At 37.5% G+C, this 21,262-nt stretch overlaps 2 protein-coding genes across 3 annotated transcripts; both read left to right on the plus strand.

Moving 5' to 3' along the window:
- Window positions 1-1,194: 1,194 nt before the first annotated feature.
- Window positions 1,195-9,330, plus strand: LOC103336757 (DNAse I-like superfamily protein). Of its 2 annotated transcripts, none has more exons than XM_089055745.1 (10): window positions 1,195-1,390; window positions 1,483-1,583; window positions 1,707-1,747; window positions 2,709-2,758; window positions 3,545-3,614; window positions 3,767-3,888; window positions 5,901-6,034; window positions 6,212-6,359; window positions 6,497-6,644; window positions 9,042-9,330. In XM_089055745.1, exons 1-10 carry the CDS (start codon window positions 1,326-1,328, stop codon window positions 9,129-9,131), a joined length of 969 nt encoding a protein of 322 aa, XP_088911871.1. In that variant the 5' UTR covers window positions 1,195-1,325; the 3' UTR covers window positions 9,132-9,330. The 2 variants fall into 2 exon arrangements, with proteins under 2 accessions (XP_088911871.1, XP_088911870.1); XM_089055744.1 differs by lacking the exon at window positions 9,042-9,330 and adding an exon at window positions 7,215-7,732 and having other exon boundaries at window positions 1,198-1,390.
- A 9,836-nt stretch (window positions 9,331-19,166) lies between these two features.
- Window positions 19,167-20,697, plus strand: LOC103336758 (HXXXD-type acyl-transferase family protein). Its single transcript, XM_008239857.3, has one exon. The coding sequence runs from the start codon at window positions 19,202-19,204 to the stop codon at window positions 20,582-20,584; it is 1,383 nt and encodes a 460-aa protein (XP_008238079.2). The 5' UTR covers window positions 19,167-19,201; the 3' UTR covers window positions 20,585-20,697.
- Window positions 20,698-21,262: the final 565 nt, after the last annotated feature.

The following is a 21,262-nucleotide window of genomic DNA, read 5'->3' on the forward strand; positions in this document are numbered from 1 at the left end:
GAACTATTAAGCCTTTTGAGTCACTCCCTTCGTATTTGTACATCTTCTTTGAGGTTACTCATTTTCCATTGTAACAAACCAGAATAACAATCGTCTTCATTTTTGACCATTACAAAACAACATTTCATGAACACAATACAACCACAATAATCAGGCAATACATTGGCAATGTAACAACAATATAATAGCAAAATAACAAGAACACAACAGCAATACAACACTCACATCAGAGAACAAGGATTCATCACAATCACACTATAGAAATCTACTACATGAAATGGAAAATCCCAAGTTTCAAGATTAACATATCCAGAATCTAAATGCAATTGGTAAAAACCCAAATGGATGAGCATGAAGATTCAAAAAACCTAACCGAAAGCAATTAAAGCCAAAACCAATTTAACAAAAACCCAAGCAATCAAAATAAAACCAATTTCACAGAATCCCATAGATATTAAGAAAATAACCATCAACACTACCTATTTGAGGTCGACGATCCAGTAGAGCTTCAAGGTTGCAAGCAGCTATTTAGAAGACATACCTAAAAGATGGGGTTCAATGAGGGTTTCGTTATTCAGAAGAGAGAGAGAGAGAGAGAGAGAGAGAGAGAGAGATGAACACAAAGAGAGTGAATAGGAGTTGAGCGAGCTGAGAGAGAACTACTTTCAGCAAAAGTGATATGTGTGCGAAAATAGGACAATTAATATATATTTATAGGTGATAGTTGGAAAAAAATTGGGAATAGGTGGTATTTTCAGTTAAAATTATAAAAAAAGGGTGGCATTTTGAGCTATTTCACTTTATTTTTTGTAATTTAAACTTGCCAAATTGAGCTTGATGGCATTGTTTAGATCTCAATAAAAACAAACCCAATATTTTAACATAACAAGCATCACATAGAACATCTTATTAATTTTTTTTGTAACTTAAACTTGCTAAACTGAGCATGATGCCACTATTTAGATCTCAATGTACATATAAATAGTGATATGTTCCCTACGTATTTTGACAACTTTATACACATTTCATGCAATTTCAAAACCTGCTGCCTTGCACGAGCACCTTTGCTAGTGTTAACTGAAGGCAACTGAACCATTCTCTAATAGGAAGAGCCATGCTCTATTAGAGAATTGGTGCCCAAAGTTGGTGTCTCTAGCATTTTCCTAACTAAAAACTGTTGAAATCCTTTCCCAAGTACTATTTTTATTTTAGTCCCAAGTCCCATTTCGCCCCCTTGCCGCTTGTACTATCTTTATTTTAGTCCCTATTCCCTCTTCCGCCTTATAACAAACACCTAGTCCGCATAATTCTCAACCTCTCTATCAATGCTAAGAGCTTTTCCTGTGGTTTCCCGCCTACCCATTCCCTCTCCCACAAGTACTCAGACTACGTAATGCTCGTCAGAGACTCAGAGAACGATGGCTCAGTTTTAGCTTCTTCTTGTTTTCTCTTTCCATTTTAGTAATTTGTAATTTTTCGCAGGAGTGTTTTGAGCAGAATGAGCTCAACAGCCCCATCACCAAAATTCCCAAAATTTGTTTCTGTGGAAGAGAGTACCATCCATTCGATAAGTAAACCTGATGGTATTTACTTATGCTCTTAATTTGTTTATATCTGATTATTTTTGAGTTTGTTTCTTTTGGCCATTGTGTTTTATGGTGCAAAAGAAATTCAGTAAGCATGAATTCTATGATGTGATATTGCAGGTATCAGGTTTAGTCTTGTGTCGTATAACATTTTGGCTCAGGTATGGCTATGGCATTCACTCGTCTCACTTAATTTCCCATTTTGTGCCCAATTCATTTTGTTATTGTTTGTTCCTTTTGGTACTTGTCATATGAATTGGTATTCGACAATCCATTGTGTCACACAAAGTACTGGATAATGAGAATAATTATCTTTATTTAAATAAATGGAAGTTACGTATAACAAAACAACTGAATTCAGCTCTTCTTTTTAGCTTTCTATGCCGCCTTGTTCCTACATGGTTTACCCTATAAACAAATAACATTTGCTTCACAGTACTAGAGAGGTAGGAAAACTGAAAATTTAAAATTTTCTCATTCTCAAGTCAGCTCTTATTTTTATTTTTATTCTCTAACTTTCTATGTTCTAATTTGATCAACAATGGAATGAATGCGAACAAATGGTATTGATTGTATGCAATGTTGTGTGTGTGTGGGACATAATTTATGTTCTTTTTGTTGATGATTGGGGCAGAAGGCCCGAATGGAAAGAAAATATAGAGCCAGAAAACTTAACTAACTTAACTAATTATGCTTCTGGATTCAGTAATCTCAAAATAATCTTCCACCAAGAACAGAGCATAGATAGGTGGGGACCCAGTAAACTCATAATAGCCCAAATTATCTTTACCGTGATATAAATTGTAGTGTTGGCTTTATTATGTATGTCATAGTGCATTTGTTTGACAAACTTTGATGAATATTTTATGTTCTCATTATTCCTTGTCAAAATGATATGTTTATGTTTTATTGTAAATTTCATTTCATTTTCTCGTCCTTGGTTCTAGTAATTCTCTTATCCTGTCTTTTGGCATAATTTGTTTTTGATGCAGAAACACCCTACAGATTCCATGTCGGGAATTTAAATCCCCTGTGAATGTTAACCGTCATATGTTGATTTCTGTTCTCATATTTTGATAATTTAAGTTTAACAATTCCTGTACTTATTTTTGGTATGTGTAGGTATATGTAAAGAGTTCCTTGTTTCCACACTCTCCATCCCCTTGTCTGAGGTAGAAATCATAACTTAAGTATTTTTTGTATAAGTTGCTCTATTGTTTTCTAAAATTGATATGAATACCTTTCATTAGTAGTTATTGTATTGGCATGATATTATAATAATATTGGGTCATAGTGATACATAGCTCAAAATCTTTCCTGCTAAGGAACTTAGACCCATGTGTAAGATAGAATTTGGGTATCGTTTTATGCATACAACAACTAGATGTATGTTTTTGCTTGCTCATATGGTATGTTTGAACGCTGCATATAACTACTACATGGTTTTTACATTTTTTTTACATTAATTAACTTCAGATTGCAATTATCTTTTGATGGCTTGGTAATATATGTGCCCATTCGGCAAAGTCCAAGGAGTCTTTTTTGGAAATTTTTTCTTCCACGCATATAAAAGTCTTTCACATGTAAGTGCATTTGATCCTGTTAAATAATGAGTTTGGTCTTATGATTGATCTTATTACTAGACAGACTACACAAGAAAATTAGATAGACTTTCTTTTCTTTTTGAATAGGAAACGTAATAAATAATAAATAAAAAAAGAGTTGTGAGAAAGATAGACGAGATGGCCATCTAAGTGCAACCAATAAACCGCAAAATTACAAGAAAGTTAAATATTTGACTAAGTTATGACATTCGTCACAATGTATTTGGTACAACACTCGCTTGAAAGTATTTAAAGTTAATGTATACTTCTTATCGTTCAGATTTTATACTTATCCTTAAGGGTTTACTGTAATCTGAACTGGTAATATTATGTTTGGAAATATGTTTGTTATAGGTGGAAAGCTCGCTCACAGGCAATTTTGAGTGTTCTCAAGAACCTTGGAGCTGACTTTCTCTGCCTGCAGGTTTGTTTTTCTTGCCTTTGCTATTGTATTTTAAGTTTTCTTTTTTAGACTGGGAAGTTAACATTCCTTCCTGATGGCTGTCTGTTTTGAGTTTAAATACTTGCTATCCCATATATAACCTGTTGTTTTGAACAATATAAAATTATTTCCAGGAAGTTGATGAGTACGACAGCTTTTACAAAGGAAATATGGAGAGCAATGGCTATTATAGTTCTTATATTCAGAGAAGTGGGCAAAAGCGTGATGGATGTGGAATTTTTTATAAGCACGACATGTATGTTTTAATTGATTCCTTTTTCCAGTCCAAAATGTATGAATCAAATACTTTTTAACTAGATATGCCATCAAGAAAAATAGGACAATTTGTTTGTAATCGGGGCTGGATAATAACAAGGCCTAGTCTTCAATTGCTGGGATGAATACTCAAGAAAGTAAAGTGGTTGATTTAGCCAATTCGTTGGGTAGTGGATTGGGGAGTTGGTGTTTGAAATACTTGGGGCTTCCACTTTAATCCATGGGTAGGTAATTTTTGGGATCTGGTGGTGAAGAAAGTGGAAAAGAGATTGGAGAAAGCATTTCTCTCAAGAGAGGTAGGTTAACTTTGATTCATTCAGTTTTAAGCAGTTTGCTAACCTATTATCTCTCTATTGGCCAGTTGAATAGAGCAATTGATGAGGACCTTTTTGGGAAGGTTTTGATTAGGGGAAGAAGAATGACTTAGTTGGAGCTAGTGTTTCCGGTTAAAGAGAAGGGCGGTTTGGGAGTTGCCAATTTGGTAAAATAGAAATAAGGTGTTACTTGGTAAATAATTAAGGAAATTTCTGTTGGATAAGGTTTTCATATGACATGCTGTCATTAGTAAGAGAATGGACAATTCTAACCCAATAGCAGCGCCAAAGAAGGAAGATGGAAAGTATTCTTTGTAGACTTGCACCGCTAAGAGTTTCATTTCACTGCCCCTTGAAAGACACTGACCAAGGTTTAGACTCTTTTGTGTCTTGCTGCCATTTTGGGGTGGATAATGGAGGGTCAGATTTTGAGAAGAGAGTTGGGTTGTGGATACTCTGTTGATAACTTTTTTGTGTCTTTACAGATTGTCCATACACCATAGTTTTGACATATCTAGAATGGTCAGCTCTTCGCTTCCTTTAAGTGGAGGTTTAGGCTTTCACGAAACTTGAGTGGATCTGACATTGGGTAGGTCACTTCTGTTCTAATTTCATTGGAAACTGTTATTTTGCAGCCCTCTAGTCCAGATAGGATGAGATGGATGTTGGATTCTTCGGGAGTTTTTCTTGTAAATGTTATTTCAAGGAGTTATTTGATAATCCATCTATTTTTTCGTTTCAACCCTATTCTATGATTTGGAAGGTTTAATTTATGTGACTCCTATGTGCCCTTGGTTGGATTAAAGGTCATGGTAGGGCGAACACTTGTAACTTGATTCAATGATGAATGTTTGTCTTCTTCCCGTTTGTATCATGTGCAAAGGAGGAGGGAAACTGTGGACAATTTATTTCTTTGAAGCTCTCTTTTCTGAAAGGCACACTGCTTTTGGGGTGGAAAGAAGGCTAAGGTGGTATGAAATTATGAGGTACCGGCTGTATTCTGGGTAGTGTGGTAGGAAAGGACTGAAAGGATTTTTAAGATTTTAAAGGCGAAGGGCATAGGTTGAATTTGATAAACTAGGTTTTGTACTTCATTTTGGGCTTCCTTTTCTTTAGAATCTTGGGAAATTCCATATTTTTTTTGCCAATTTTGAAGATTGGAAAGATGTTTATCTAGATGTTATGGTTTTTATTGTACGTTAGCTTGATCACATTGTCTCTTTGTATTTAGTGGATACCTCATCCATGAAAATTTTAACTGTTCTGATTCTAAAAAACTTTTGTTTCATGTCCAAAAAAAAAGGGTTAATCCAAAAGAAGGAGGGGCTAAGCCTAGCAGGGAAGTAGTAGATTAAGAAATACAAGAGTTAGGTTAAGTGAAAAGAAATATTAGGGTTCTTGAAAAAAGTTAAAGAAATATTAGGCAAGTCATATTTATCCCCTATTGGGCTCACCTACAATGTCAATGTCATGGTCTCATGTAGTAGTCGATACTAATGCTCAATTATTTGAATGTCAAAACTTTTAACATTGTCCCTAGCAATGGGAGATAGATATTGTGACAAATTTACATTATTCCTCTCTAGCTATTTTAAACTTCTCAGCTTTGTGTTACGTATTCAAATTTGAATCTAAAACTATCTTAATTGTGCTTGTTTAAATGTTCTTCGTCCTTCAGGGCAGAGTTGCTGTTAGAGGAGAAAATAGAATACAACGATCTTGTAGACTCAATTCTAGAGGGAAATGGACTTGGTGATGATAAACCAAATAACAAAGAAGCTATCGAAAACAAAGACGATGGACCCAAAATTGGTAACTTGTATTACTTACTCATTATTTTTAAATTCGATCACTTTCCATGTTCATGTGTTTCTTTGGGTGCTTTTAATCACAGCTTCCTTTTGTCCGGTTACGGATTTTTCCACAGTATTATTGATCATTGATGGCTACAATCTGGTTTCCGGTAAAGTTTCTTCACTCTGTCTTCAGGTTCAACATTACAAAGCGCCCTGGATCAGGGAGACCCTGATGATCCTCGTGTCAGACTGAAGCGTGATTGTGTTGGAATTATGGCAGTGTTCAAGCTTAAAAATCCTTCTAATCATGTTGTTATTGTGGCAAACACACACCTTTACTGGTAAAAGTGGTTTATTCTTTTTTATTTGTTTCCTGCTATATTACGTGGTGTTGTGTTTATGCATCTTGGCCTATAAGCGTGGATTTAATATTTTTTATTGGTTCAAATTGTAAAGAGTATTGATGTTTATGCTTCAGGGATCCAGACTGGGCTGACGTTAAGCTTGCTCAAGCTAAATATCTTCTATCGCGCTTAGCTCAATTTAAAACATTGGTATCCCAGAGATTTGACTGCAGTCCTTCATTAATTTTATCTGGTGACTTCAATTCAACTCCAGGGGATAAGGTTTGACGCCCTTAAACTTCTTTCAATTTACCCAGTTTCCTCTTCCTTTTGCCTATGGCTTGGTTTTGTTTGAATTGGTTTAGTTCAGATCCTTTGGGTTTTAGTCATTTACCATAGGGGGTGGGAACATGGGGAGATTGAGAAAGTAGGACATGTGGGTGGAAATAGCAGCACTCATGAGTAACAATATTGACATGGATTAATATGAGAGTAAAAACTTGCCCGAAGTTTGGCTCTTTGCGTTGCCTATTGCATGTGCTTTGTGTGAATAATTTCAAATTTTTTAGGTTTTATCCTTGGCCCTTTCAGGCAGGTGGTGATGCATGCCTGCATGGGGTACACATAAAATAAAAAGATAAATTGATGCGAGTGTGAGTAAAGATAAAATAAGAATGTACAAATTGTTTGTGGAGATGTACTACCTTATCTGTACAGAGCTCCTAAAAGTATACATGCAAAAGATTTGCAAGCTGAGCTAAAGTTGCCGGCAAGTAGCTGGGTCGCTTAGAAAATATTTTACTTCAATGACCTCGAATACTTCCACTAGTTCTAACATTTTGAACATTCCAGGTTTACCAGTACCTTATTTCTGGCAACTCTTCATCTGCACCCTCGATAGATTTTGTAGATCTACCTATTCCCTTGTGCAGCGCATATGCTACTACACGAGGTGAACCACCATTTACAAATTACACTCCTGGTTTCACTGGTACACTTGATTATATATTCTTTTCCCCTTCTGACTGCATAAGACCAGTCAGTTTTCTTGAGCTTCCGGAACCAGGCTCGTCTGATCTTGATGGTGGATTACCAAACTTCAGTCACCCAAGCGATCACTTACCAATTGGTGTTGAATTTGAGATATCCAGATAGGGAAAGAAACATTTGCTTCCTCAAGTTTTGTTTTATTTTTGCAAATTGACGCATAAGATTTTGTTTACAGTGCCGTATTGTTACCATTGGAAGAGGTGAGTTTAGACTCGACAAAATTGTTGAAAAGTCGAGGAAATTTAAGGGGTAAACAAATTTTATGTTATCAAATAATTATTGTGGACAAATAAATAATAAAATAACAGATGTTTTTAATATTTGCCTTGAGTTAAACATTATTTTTAGGCAAATGTTTGGGTGAAAGCGTTATCTAAGTTATGAAATGATACATTTGCTTCAAATATTTTTCTGGTTGAAAACACCTTTGTCGAATAAACCTTTTTTTCGTTTGGAAATCGTTACCGAAGAAATATTGAACAGAACATGTAAGAAGTATTGTCCTTGTCTCAAAAGGTAAAGACTGTGACACTTCATATCAACACATTATCTATCACTTGTACACTCTGCCTACTCAAATTTATAAACACCTATATAACTTGTAATTTTCATTGCCTTTAGCCTTTAATCATGGGTTTTTAAATTGTCTTTTACTCTGATCTTGGATGTGAGGTAAATACTCTATTGGACTGGAGCTACAAATTCCTCACATTAGCAGCATAATTTTGGGTTAACTTCTCCAAATTGAGAAGAAGAAAAAAAGCAATTATAAACTCCCCACTTTTCGTAATTAAGAAAAAAGTACATATATAATACTGAGGAGTTGAATGGATATCACATGTACAACATCATGAACATTATAAGTCTTCACTAATTATTAATTACAGAATTAGTACGTAAAACTCCAGTAGATATAGAAAAGGGAAAAAAAACACACACCATTTTTCCATAGGTAGGTTCTCATCAATTTTTAATTCTTCATGCGTGCAATAGATGCTCATGACTTATTAATTGACATCCAAGAAGGTGAAAGGAGTAACTGGGATTGACAAAATAAGGATCCACCAACATGACTTCATCATATCCCAGTGCCCTTTTACTATCATCACCATCAAATAATGCATCACAGCGAACTCGTTGTAAAATGCTCTTGCTTTCCTTAAGATGTAGCTAAAACAAGATGTCAGGTACCGAAACCCTAACTGGCAGACATCTTGTTGTGCCTCGAATCGTCCCTTAAACTTGCTCTTTTTTCCCTTCACGTATTCTTCATCACTTTCCAGCTTAACATGGTTCAAACTGTTATGCTGGTGACCGAAATATCGATGTTGCAGTGAATCGGGTGATGATGTATAATTCATCATCACTCTTTCTCTGCATGATGCTAGTTTGGTGAACTTTCTGCAATGGTGCTTCCCGGGGTTGGACTAGGCATAAGAGTTGGGAGGCCAAGAGATTGGTAAAATTGATTAGTGGTATGAAGTGAATGTGAAGAATTGGACCACGCTTTGCTGTCCTAATTGTGTATTCATTTTTATGAAACTATTCCACTAAGTGTGGTTGTGCCCAAGTCCTAAGTTTCATGTCGTGTTTATCATATGAAATCTGACTTCACATGATTCTTACCAGATGAAATATAACCCATTCCCAGCACCAGAAAAGGGGGAGAAAAAGAAAAAGACACAGACAAAATCAAGAACTGGATCGAGGATTGATTGATTAAGATCAAAGGCTACTGCTTGGCGTGAGGTTGAGGAAAGTGCCTTGGCATCCTTGCAAGCTCATCCTGTGCAATAAAACTATGATAAACTATGAAAACCAACAAGCAAAAAAAGAAATCAAGTAACAAAAGATTATCTTCAGCCACGTAACCAAAGAACAAGAAGAAAAAAAAAAAACAAAAAAAAGAAAAATGAAAGTCGAAATGAAAGAATCTCTCCACAGGTACCGCTTACCAGACATGGATGAGATAGGTCATATGATGATTTTCCTAATTGGCATGCACATTTGAATGTGAGTTGTAAATAAGCCACTCGTGTAGAGTGGGATGTGTTTTTTCCGTGGAGACATTTAGGATCAGGTCAACCGTCCGACCACTCTTACAATAAAGGAACTTTTGATGTGTTTTTTCTGTGGACACTTTTAGAATCATATCATCCGTCCGACCACTCTTACAAGAAAGGAACTTTTGAATTTATATTTCATCCTAATCAACGTGGATTCCACCACAAATACAAGTGGCATTTTAGTGAACATGCCTTGACAAGATGCATGGTGATGCCTTTCAAGTCTCAACACATTTATTTATGGTGACGAGCACTTAGATATACAACCACATCTTCTTTTGTAATGGAGCATAAGCTATGATATATTGGAAGTGGGCTAGCAAGCAAGCAAAGGTCCCCCAAAAATTATGGAACTATGACATGCTTGACCAAATCATATTTGCCTATATTGGAAATACCGTCGAAATGGGTAGGCTAGTTATGATGAGAAATTTTGACCCTCACACCAGCTAATGGGGAATACAAGATATGGAATCTGGTACATTTCCTTACAATTAAATATGTCCTTGTGATGACCCTCACATCAGCTTCCAGCAAAGTTCGGTGCATTCTGAGACTTCTTTTATGATTGTCTATTTTACAACCATATCGCATTGTGGTGTTGATAAATCTTCTCTTCATTATCATGCTGCCCGCCAAACTTGAGGGCTCAAATGTGTTCTTTCACCTACTCATCATCATCACCAAACACAAACTATTGTTTTTTCTTCAGTAAATGTGATCGAATCTTTCTATTGGAAGCTGCCAAGGGCTATACAAAAGTTGCATTATATTATTACAGTAAATCCCAGAGTAGAGCCATGTCCAAGTTGGACCAAATAATAGCTATAATTTATGGTAAAAAGTCACTTTCGGTCCTTGTAGTTTGCCATTTTTATTATTTTGGTTCCTATCGATTCAATTTGGTCAATTTTGTTCCTCTGATTTCAATTTGAAGCAATTTAAAGACAATCCTCAATTTCTATCTTTTTTTTTTTTTAATAAACTCCTGTTAGTTGTAGAGGGAAAATTCGGTCTATAAATTATTTTAAAAAAAAAAGCATTCCTTTTAAAAATAAATAATAAAAATATATATTAAAAAAATTAAAAAATAAAAGCTAACCCCTCTCCCCTCCCAACCCCACCCCTTCGCCGTCACCCCAACCCAGCAATGCCCAAAAACCACCATCCACCGACCACCACCTAGCCAACCGCCGTCTACCGGTCAAACCCCAGCCTCGCCCAGAGAAAGAGAGAGAGGGAGATTCATAGAGAGATAGACAACCAGCCTTGCCCAGCCCTCATCCCTCCAAACCCGACACCCATTCCCACCCCAACCATATATCCAGCCCACCCCTTCGCTCGGAATATACGAAACCTGGACCAACCCGCGCACCGCGCCCACCCCCATCCCCAGCCAACCTCCCTCTCTTCAGATCCGACAAGCCCCACACTAGATTCGTCATCTTCATCTTCGTTGCCAAGGCCTCATCACCGTCTTCGTCAAGGCCACGCCATCGTGTTCGTCGCCAAGTTCTTCGCCCACCGGAACCCACAGATCCATCCCCACTCAGTCTAGATGCGAGAGAGAGAGAGAGAGAGAGAGAGAGATATATATATATATATATATATATAAGGAAGGAGGTGATGGTTGGGTTTGTCGGAGGAGGAGGGGGCTGCGTTTTTGGATGGGGTGTCTTGATAAATTTTGGGGGGAGAGAAAGAGAGGGAGGAAGGAGGTGGAGAGAAAGGGAGGGAGGCGGCGGTGTGATGAATTTTGGTGGTTAGTTGGAGTTCCGACGATGGAGTCTTGGACCCTGACGATGCTCAAGGTTTGATGGACAAGGCTGTGGGGAATTATTATTATTATTATTATTATTATTATTATTTTGTTTTTTTTCCATCGTCATGGACAAGACGATGCCCTATGCGGTGGGAAAAAAAATTTCTTTCCAATTTTAAGATTTTAATTTTTTATATTTGTCTTTAATATTTATTTTTAAAATGAATTAATTTTTAATAATTTATGAACCGAATTGCCCCTCTACAACTAACAGGAGTTTAAAAAATTTGATTTTAAAAGAAATTGAGAATTGTCCTTGATTTGATTGCTTCAAATTGTCTAAAACAAAGATAGAAATTGAGAATTGTCCTTGAATTGCTTCAAATTGAAACAACAGGAAAAAATTGACAAACTTAAAACGACATGGACCAAAGTGATAAAAGTGGCAAACTACAAGGACCAAAAGTGACTATTTGCCATAATTTATTCAAGTGGCATATACAAGAAAAAAAAAATCATTCATGTGAGTGCAACCTTTAAAGCATTGTCGGTGTCCCTCAAATTAAGTTGATTACGTGAGCACTTATGCCAAGTTCATGTAGGATAGATGGATTAAGTGTATACATTGATGCAATGTAACACGAAAAGAAAAACAAGGGTAAACCCTACAATAAGTAAGCTGAAATCCGCAAAGGGCTTGTAACTAAAATGGTTAAAAAGCATTTATCTCTACACTTGAGGTCTTAAGTTCGGTTCCCCTTTCTCAAATATTGCTTCCATATAAACCAAAAATAAAAGAGAGTTGAGAGAAACTTCTAAAATCACTTAACATACTTCAAAAGTTGAGAGAAACCTCTAAGGGCCTGTTTGTTATAAGGGCTTGGCTTGGACAGCCTTGGCCAAAATAATCGCATGTTTGTTTCACATGGTTCAAATCTTAAATGGGATTACTAATACTGGGTCCCACCAAAAACACCTCTTAGGTGTTCTTACGGAAGCCTGTGTGGAAAGGGGGGACAAATTGTCCCGAGCCCTTCGCTAGCGAGCGATGTCTCTTGCAGCATCAATGTGCCCTTTCCCTCAACCAACAACACCACCTGCAACCAGCCATAACCAACAACCACCAAGAGCCAACATACCTACCCACCACCATTGCTTTCTCTCTCCTCCAGCCACAACATAGATTCACCATATCTGCCGTACCTGTTTGTACAAATTTATCCAGGGAGAATATTTGTGAATCATTATTCTCTCTCATACGTTCCCCTGCTAGATTCCTTGTAAGATAAATGGCAGTCAACGGAGAACCACAATTGTGGTGGTGACCAATGGCCCTTCGATGCCTAAGTCAGTAATATGGTATGGGAAGATGATAATAAAGAAAGGATGAAGATATTTCTCTACAGGAGAGATATGTGGATTGGGAGCCGAGAAGGTAAGAGAGGTGGCGACACCTGAAATGCTGGTCACCACGAGTATGAGAGCAGGGGATAATTTCGTCTAGAGAGAGAGAGAGAGAGAAAGAGAAAGTAATGTTAGGGATTTTTCCGAGTTAGGAAGAGTTTAGAATTACCTTCTTTGTCTTCTCCTTCTGTTTAAATATCCTTTTGTCTCTGTAATCTCTTTTTTTCCATTTAAGGAGGGAATAATTCTCTTTAAAGAGAATTATTCATTTCTTGAATAATTTGATTGAGGGAATTTATGGAATTTATTCCCTCAACTTAAATAGGTAACTTCCTTATTAAATATGTTATTAAACCTTATTTATTAGTTTAAACAATATAATTCTAGGGTCAACCTCTTTTCCATATGGCACCTTTTGATTGGACGTTGGATTTATTTACTTCCACAAATGCCCCCCAGCTTCTGCATGTCACGTATGGGGCATGTAGGAGATGTGAAATACTTGTGGGGCTTTCCAATTGCAGTTGAGTTACTTTTGAAAGTTGGGCTCCTGTTTGGAAGAGGCTTTTGAGATTCCTTCTTTGAGTTGGGGCCAATCGTTGGATTGGCCGAGCATCTATGCTATGTTGAGGCTGGTTTAGATCAAGTAGCTATTGAGTTAGCCGACCGGTGCAATGTTTTGCTATGGTATGTCTTGAACTGCTGCTTTGCTTTACTCACATATCCAATAGTTTTATTATATGTGAATTCTTATGACTAACTAACTTCTGTCTTCTGCTTGCAGTTGACGAGATTAGTAAAAGATTTGATCTTGTGTAAGACATGGCTAAAGTTCGCCAAGCCATGAATGCATGAAGGTGTTCTGCCCCTAGCTAGAGATGTTGAAAGATGGAAACATCATGATACTAGCTCGGATGATCAACTCGATGGAAGGGATGAGTCTTTAGCCCGCTTGTCTGGAAAAGGGAAGTATGTTCCTGAGGGAATGAGATACTGCATTCTACCTTATTAGTGATAAAAGGGTTGAGCTGCCTTTTTGTTTTTTGTTTTTTGTTTTCCTTGAGAAGTTTCCTGCTTAAGGTGAGTAGGATACCATAAAAAACATAGATGCAGACAAGGAGCAGATAGTGATAAGGCTGGAGCCGACGAGGATGCGGTTGAGGAGAGTTTTCTGCTTAAGGTGAATAGGATACCATCACAAACATAAATCCGACTGAGGAGCAGGTAGCATATGTGCATGAAGTCGACAAGCATGTGGTTGAGGAGAATGTAGCTGACGAGTAGAGAGCCGATGGGGTTGGAGTTGAAGAGAATGCGTCTGATGAGATTGGAGCCGAAGAGGATGTCAACAAGGAGGAGTCTCTTGCTAAAGTCTCAAAGTAGATGAAGACATTTTCTTCTTTGTAGCTTTATTCTTCTTTAAGCATTGGTGTCGGTTGACTACAATATATGTTCTTCTGAACTTGGGTATGTTGGCCGCTTGTTAATATATTTGAACTTATGGATATGTTGATAGCCTGTTCTTTGTTGAGTTTTTGGCTTCCTAACTTCCTGAGTGGTTTGCTTGCGCTTTGAATGTGAGTCTGTTGACTCAATGTGTGGCATGCTGATGCTTGAATCGAAGGTTGTCGCTAAAGTGGACCTGTTGGCCGCTTGGGTGGGCAACTATAGCCGAAGATGTATGTTGTCGCTTGATGGACTGTTGGCCGCTTGCTTGGGGAGCAATAACCGAGCTATGCACTATCGCTTTCGTGGACCTATCGGCCGCTTGGTTAGGCAGCAATAGCCAAAGTTATGCACTATTGCTTAGGTGGACATGCTGGTCGCTTGGTTGGATAGGAATAGTTAGAGCCGTGCATCGTCGCTTAGGTGGACTTGCTGGCCGCTTGGTTGGACAACTATAGCCGAGCGCTGAGTTGTCTCTTACGTGGACCTGTTCGGCCACTTCGCTGGACAACTATAGCCGAGCATGAGTTGCCTCTTACGTGGACCTGCTGCCACTTGGTTGGACAACTATAGCTGGAGCGTTGAGTTGTCTCTTACGTGGACCTGCTAGTCGCTTGGTTAGACAACTATAGCCGGAGCGTTGGGTTGCCTCTTACGTGGACCTCGCTAGCCACTTCATTGGACAATTATAGTCGAAGCATTGAGTTGTCTCTCAGGTGGACCTACTGGCCTCTTAGTTGGACAACTATAGTCAAAGTGTTGAGTTGCCTCTTATGTGGACCTAATGGCAGCTTGGTTAGATAACTATAGCCGAAGCGTTGAGTTGCCTCTTATATGAGACCTTCGAATTCACCTTTTTTGCGATTTGCTAACCGCGTGGCTGAGTTAATAGGTTAATTAGCCACCAAATGAGTTACCATATGCTCGACCTTGTGCATCTCCTAGGGCATGAAGTTTTTACCCACCCTTACGGAAATGGTGTCATCTCCTGCTGAGGGGGACAAATGTTCAAAGTTGGCCTTCTCGAATTTGTATTTTTGTGATTTGTTGACCACATGACCGACTTGAAGGATCAAGTAGCCGCTGGTTTGAATTCTCTTCAGTAGGGTGCTGTGCTCACTGAGGAGTGAATATTTCTTGAACATTTCCTTGAATGAAAAACTTTCTTCGAATTGAAATGGAGTGGACTTAGTCATCCGCTCGGGACGAAGTCGCTTTTTTGTTGTAGTAGGACATTAATTGCCACTAATAAGCTGCAACTCGTACAATGACCTTTTCTCATTCCTCTTCAAGCAAGTCAAGGTTAATCTTTATCTACTCGCATTTCTGATCAATGTTATCCATTTAAGGAGTGATATGAGGAGGAATGATTGTCTCACTTATGAAGGCTAAGGAAAATGGATTTTTGCTAGTGGATCTGCGATAAGCCCATAGTACTCTGGGAAACTTGTCTACCCATTTTCCCTCGGCACCTTCCAATCTCTTCTTCAGGCAAAGGCGGTCACAAATTTTTTGGAGACCTGTGTTTGATTGTTGCCTTGCAGATATCTCAGAGTTGATAAGTATTGCTTTATATCATACTTTGCGAAGAATCCAGTGATCTACTTGCTAATGAACTGTGATCTGTTGTCGATGACAGAGACTGTGGACAGCCAAAGAGGCAGATGATATTCTTCCAGATGAATTGTTCCACATCAGATTCTTTAGTAGAGAAAAGAATCCATTTAGTAAAGTAGTCGGTGACAACAATCATCATTTCTTTCTTGACAGGTGTCGGTAGCAATTGACCCACTAAGTCAATAGCCCATTGCATGAATGGTCATGGGTTGTTTTGTGGGTGGTACACTTTTTCTGGTAAACCAGGAACTAGCTTATATCGTTGGCATTGATCACATCTTATAATATACTCCAGGGAATCGGGGCGCATGGTAGGCTAAAAGTAGCCTATGCTTAGGGTTTTCTGGGCGAGTGACCTGCCCCTAGAGTGATTTCCACATTCGCCATCATGAATCTTGAAGAGCACCTTAAGAGTTTGAGGGTACTTTATGCATGTGAGATGAGGCCCAATATATGATTTACTAACAAGCTTGTTGTCTTGCACATAGTATCTTAAGGCGTTCTGCTAGATATTTGTAGCCTCATACTTCTCCTTTGGCAAATTTTCATTTACCAAGTAGTCGATGATAAGGTCTTGCCAGTTGGGATCCTCATTGATCTGCATCAAGTCTGTCTGCTTTGCCTCTTAAATACTTGGCTGATCAAGGTGCCCAACCGGATTGAGCTCCTGAACTGGGTGTGTAGTGCTTGATTCTAGGCTTGCCACTTATCGCATGACTGTTCTCTGCCCGGGGAACTTGCTGGATAGTGAAGGTCGAAAATTCTTTCAAAAGTTCTTGAACCTTGCTGAGGTATTGGATTATTCTTGGGTATTTTTCCATGTACACCCGTTAGGCGTGATTAGTGATAAGCTGGGAGTTTACATAGATGGCTAACCTTTTGATGGACAATTCTTTTACTAAGCACAGTTCAACAAGCAATTCCTAGTACTCTACTTCGTTGTTAGAAGTTGAGAAGCTAAGTATAATGGCTTACTGATGTGATTAATTGCAAGTGGATAATATCGCTCAAATTAGTATAGTAGTAAATAGAGTATTGTTCCAACATGGTTCAAGTTAATCTATTAAATATTAGAGTGATTTATTTCTAATTATATTTGAATTAAACAATAAGAGAATTATGATGATTAAAAGGGCTCTCCTATGCCAAAGTCAATAATATGGTCTGAGAAAATGCAAATAATACTAAAAGAATGGAGATATTTCTATATGGGTGAATATGTGGCTTGGGAGCCTAGTAGGTAAGAGAGGTATCGATAGCCTGAGCTGGTCAGCCACAAGTATGAGAGTAGAGGAGGATTTCAGCTAGAGAGAGAGAGAGAGAGAGAGAGAGAGAGAGAGTAATTTTAGGGATTTTTCCGAATTAGGAAGAGTTTAGAATTACCTTCTTTGTCTTCTCCTCTTGTTTAAATATCCTTCCATCTTTGTAACCTCTTCTTTTTCCATTTAAGGAGGGAAAAGAGAATTATTCATTTCTTGAATAATTTGATTTGATTCCCTCAATTTAAATGAGTAACTTCCCCATTAAATATATTATTAAACCTGATTTATAGTTTATATAATATATTTCTAAGGTTAATCTCTTTTTCAGCCTTCTAATTGGACGTGGGATTTATTTGCTCCCACAATACCCATTGCATCATCGTCCCAATAAGCCATAAACCGTTTGAAATTCAAAGAAAAAAACACCACACAAACTCACTGCATCATTGTCCCAGTCTTCCCCCACCCCAGTAACATCAATGTTCCCCTCTCCCTCAACTTCCTTTCTACCCCTCTCTGGAAATCCAAAGAAAAAAACATTTGTAAAACAAAAAAGATCATAAATGTTCAATTTTGGCTAAGAAAAGAACGAAACCTGAGTTTTTTGGGATTTGGGGAAGGGATTTTTGAGATGATGTCGAATTTGAGGGTAGGAAAGGGTGATGGCGGCTTGGGTTCTTTGCTGGGCAGAGGAGGAAAGGAATTTTATTTATTTTATAAATTTTTTTTTGGTGTTTTTCTAATCTTTTTGTTATTTTTAATTAGTTTTTAATGTTTCAAAAAAGTGCTTATTAATATTTTAATATATTTAAATTTAGTCCAAACCAATCATATACCAAACACAAGATAAGTGTTATCCAACTTAAGCCAAGCCAAGCCAATCCAAGACAATCCCTAATCATAGCCCATGCCAATTGTGACAGTCCAGAACAAACGACTAAGATTACTTGAAATACTCTCTTTTTTTATTTTTATTTTTATTATTTTTTTGTAAATAGCACGAGGTGTCCCCACACTAGAAGGGTGAGATTAATCCCCACTCGGGATTTGACTTGCTCCTGCCAAAAAGCGCCCAACGTAACAAAGTACTTTTTTTTATTTTTTTGGTTACATTGAGAGGAAAGAAATTCATTGAGTTTCGAACCTAGGTGTCAAGTAAGGAGGAAGAGGGAGGCCATCTCTGTGGTATCTGCTCTCGACATAACAAAGTACTTTAAATACTTCAAAACGTAACATTATAGGCTCAAAACGAACACTAAAACTCAAAATTTCAAAAACTCGATTTTGCCTCTTTTAAGCTTGTGCATGTCAGCTGCTTCATAAACTTAACCACAATCTATAATACATCATATGTACATTAACACGAACTCCAATTGATCCAGAAGGATCTACCAACAAAAATAAACATAATATAATATAATTATAATTAATTATATTATATTATATTATTAAATTATTTAAAACCATAAAAACTAATGGTTTATAACGAATTGTTATAAACTATAAAAAGTTAATGGTTTCAAATTAAGTAAGATTTTAGGCCATTCATTCTTTATGGCTTAAAATAATTTACTATTTTAGTTTAGTTAATTTTAGCAACCGAACCTTGTATAAATATGTAAGTTATTCATTGAAATGAAACAAGCAATTCTAAAAGCAGAACTCAAAGCAGTTCCTTAACTTCTTCCTTTTGTTTCTCTAATTGTCTTAAAATTCCTCTCGTTCCTTTATTCCTATAAATTAGGAATTCATAGTTCTATCGACTAGAAATTTTGGATCACCAATAAATAAATATATATATATTTTTTCATTCTATTTCGTATAAGTGATATTGAATAAGGGGAAAATTGTTCCATGGAAATTCATTCAAGTGCGGAAGAAAGTTAATGAAAACAAAACAAGTCATACAATAATATGTAGGGTGGGAAAATGGTAGATCTTTAGTTTAAATCTTTATCGTATGTAAAAAGGAAAAAGAAAACAGTAAACCTGTGTCAACTTCGGTTATTTTGTTATTTCCAAAATAATTATAGCCCGTGACGTATTATAGGTTATGTTGATGGATCTTTTGGTAGGATCCTAGCAACATTGGGTCATGCTTGTCTCCATTACAAGCTATAAATGTGCTGATGAGGAGGGATTTATTCATTGCCATAGAGAGAGAGAGAGAGAGAGAGAGAGAGAGAGAGAGAGAGAGTTGTTTCAAAAGCAACCCAGCTAAAATATTTTGTAATGGGAGCAGAGGCTGATTTTGAGGTGAATTTCACCACAAAATTTATTGTCAAACCTACAAATCCAATGGTGGATCACCCTCATATCCTGAGTCTCTCAAACCTTGACTTGCTCTCTGGCCGGTTTCCAGTCTCATACTTCTATTTCTATCCCAACGAACCACATGATCTTCACGCTGCCACCGACTTCTCCTCCATCATTGAGTCCCTCAATACCTCCCTTGCCAGTACTCTCAACTCTTACTACCCATTCGCTGGTCGAATCGTTCCAAACCAGCATACGAACGAGCCCGAAATCATGTGTGACAACTCCGGTGTCCTAGTTGTGGAAGCTCATGCCAACATTCCTTTGAAAAAACTAAATTTCTACGATCTTGATCAATCTCTTCAAAGCAATAAGCTGGCCTCCATAAGCCCCGACTTCCCCTTTCAAGTTCAAGTCACGTTATATACATGTGGAGGCGTTTCAGTTACGTTCACTTTTGACCATGCACTTGGGGATGCCACTAGCTTTGGTAACTTTCTTCTCTCATGGTCTGAAATAGCGCGAAAGAAGCCTGTTTCATGTGTGCCGGATCACCGGAGAAACCTGCACCTTCGTGCACGCTGCCCTCCTAGCTATCACTCTTCCTTGGACCAGAGTTTTGTCAAGTGCACCATGGAAGAGATCATGAATATCCCAACAGCCAAAACCTTGATTAAGCGCCTTTATTACATCGAAGATTCGAGCATTAAACATCTGCAGAGTCTTGCATCAAGAAATGGTAAGAAGAGAACAAAAATTGAGTCAGTCTCAGCTTATATATGGAAAACTATGGTCACTGCCATTGATACAAAATCCCATGGAATATGCAAGATGGGTTGGTTAGTAGATGGACGGTCTAGGATGCACAAGAAAGAAAACCAGATAAATCCCATGTCAAATTACATTGGGAATGTTCTGTCTTTGGCTTTTGGAGAGGCAAGTGTGGGGGATTTGAAGCAAGGTTCAATATCAGATGTGGCTAGTATCGTTGGTGAGGCAATTTCAAAGGTAACAAATGAGGAACATTTTCTGGACTTGATTGACTGGATTGAGTGCCATAGGCCTGGGCTTATGCTGTCCAAAGTTGTGTTGGGACAAGGAGGCCCAGCACTTGTTTTGTCATCAGGAAGAAAGTTTCCTGTTGCTGAGCTGGACTTTGGGTTTGGGAGCCCAGTGCTTGGGACTGTTTGTTCCACAATAGAAAGGATTGGAGTGGCTTACATGAACCAAAGGTCAAGTGCAAAGGGGGATGGCTCATGGACTGTGTCTTCTATCTTGTGGCCTGAATTAGCAGCTGCTTTGGAATCTGACACCATTTTTCAGCCCATCACCACCGCCCATCTCAACTTTAGACTTTAGTTGTCAATTAATCCGTACTTTGCTATGTGATTTTCTAACTATCTCATGAATATGTATGTAGGGAATTACATAAGACAAAATATAAAAGAGTACTGGTTGGCCTAATTATGCTACATGAGGTCTCAAATTTGGAATTTCTCTAAGATTTGATTTTCCTATTATTAACTTCATGATTTTCTTTTTTCATGGTTTTCTAAAATTTTAGGACCTATTTTTCCATATGAAAAATGGAGCTGATTTTCTCATTTCCCTTTTGTTCATTTACACTCCTTTTTGTTTTTGTTTTATATTTTTTTAATCAATTTTATTCTTTTTTGTTCTTTCTCTTTCCTAATAAACCCTTACTCTGCATTAATTTCTTTTTACTGTACTTTTATATTTTTTTATACTTAATTTTCCTACTTGTACTCCATTTTCAATATAATAGAAAAGAGAAAGAACAAAATTGATTAAAAAATAGAAGAGAATGTAAGTGGACAAAAGGGGAGTGGGAAAATTAGCACCCATAAAAAAAACTGTTAAATACTTTTTTGGTCACTGAGTTTGACACGAAAATTCAATTTGGTCACTGAGAAAAAATTGAGAAATAGGTAACTTTGTCCCCATCTCCAATGTTTTATTCAATAATGCTCTCTTTTTGAAACTCATTCAAAAACACCCTCTATAAAAGGTACCTGT

This window comes from Prunus mume, linkage group LG7 (assembly GCF_029339155.1).
Source record: "Prunus mume cultivar Tortuosa linkage group LG7, ASM2933915v1, whole genome shotgun sequence".
Taxonomy (NCBI): Eukaryota; Viridiplantae; Streptophyta; class Magnoliopsida; order Rosales; family Rosaceae; genus Prunus; species Prunus mume.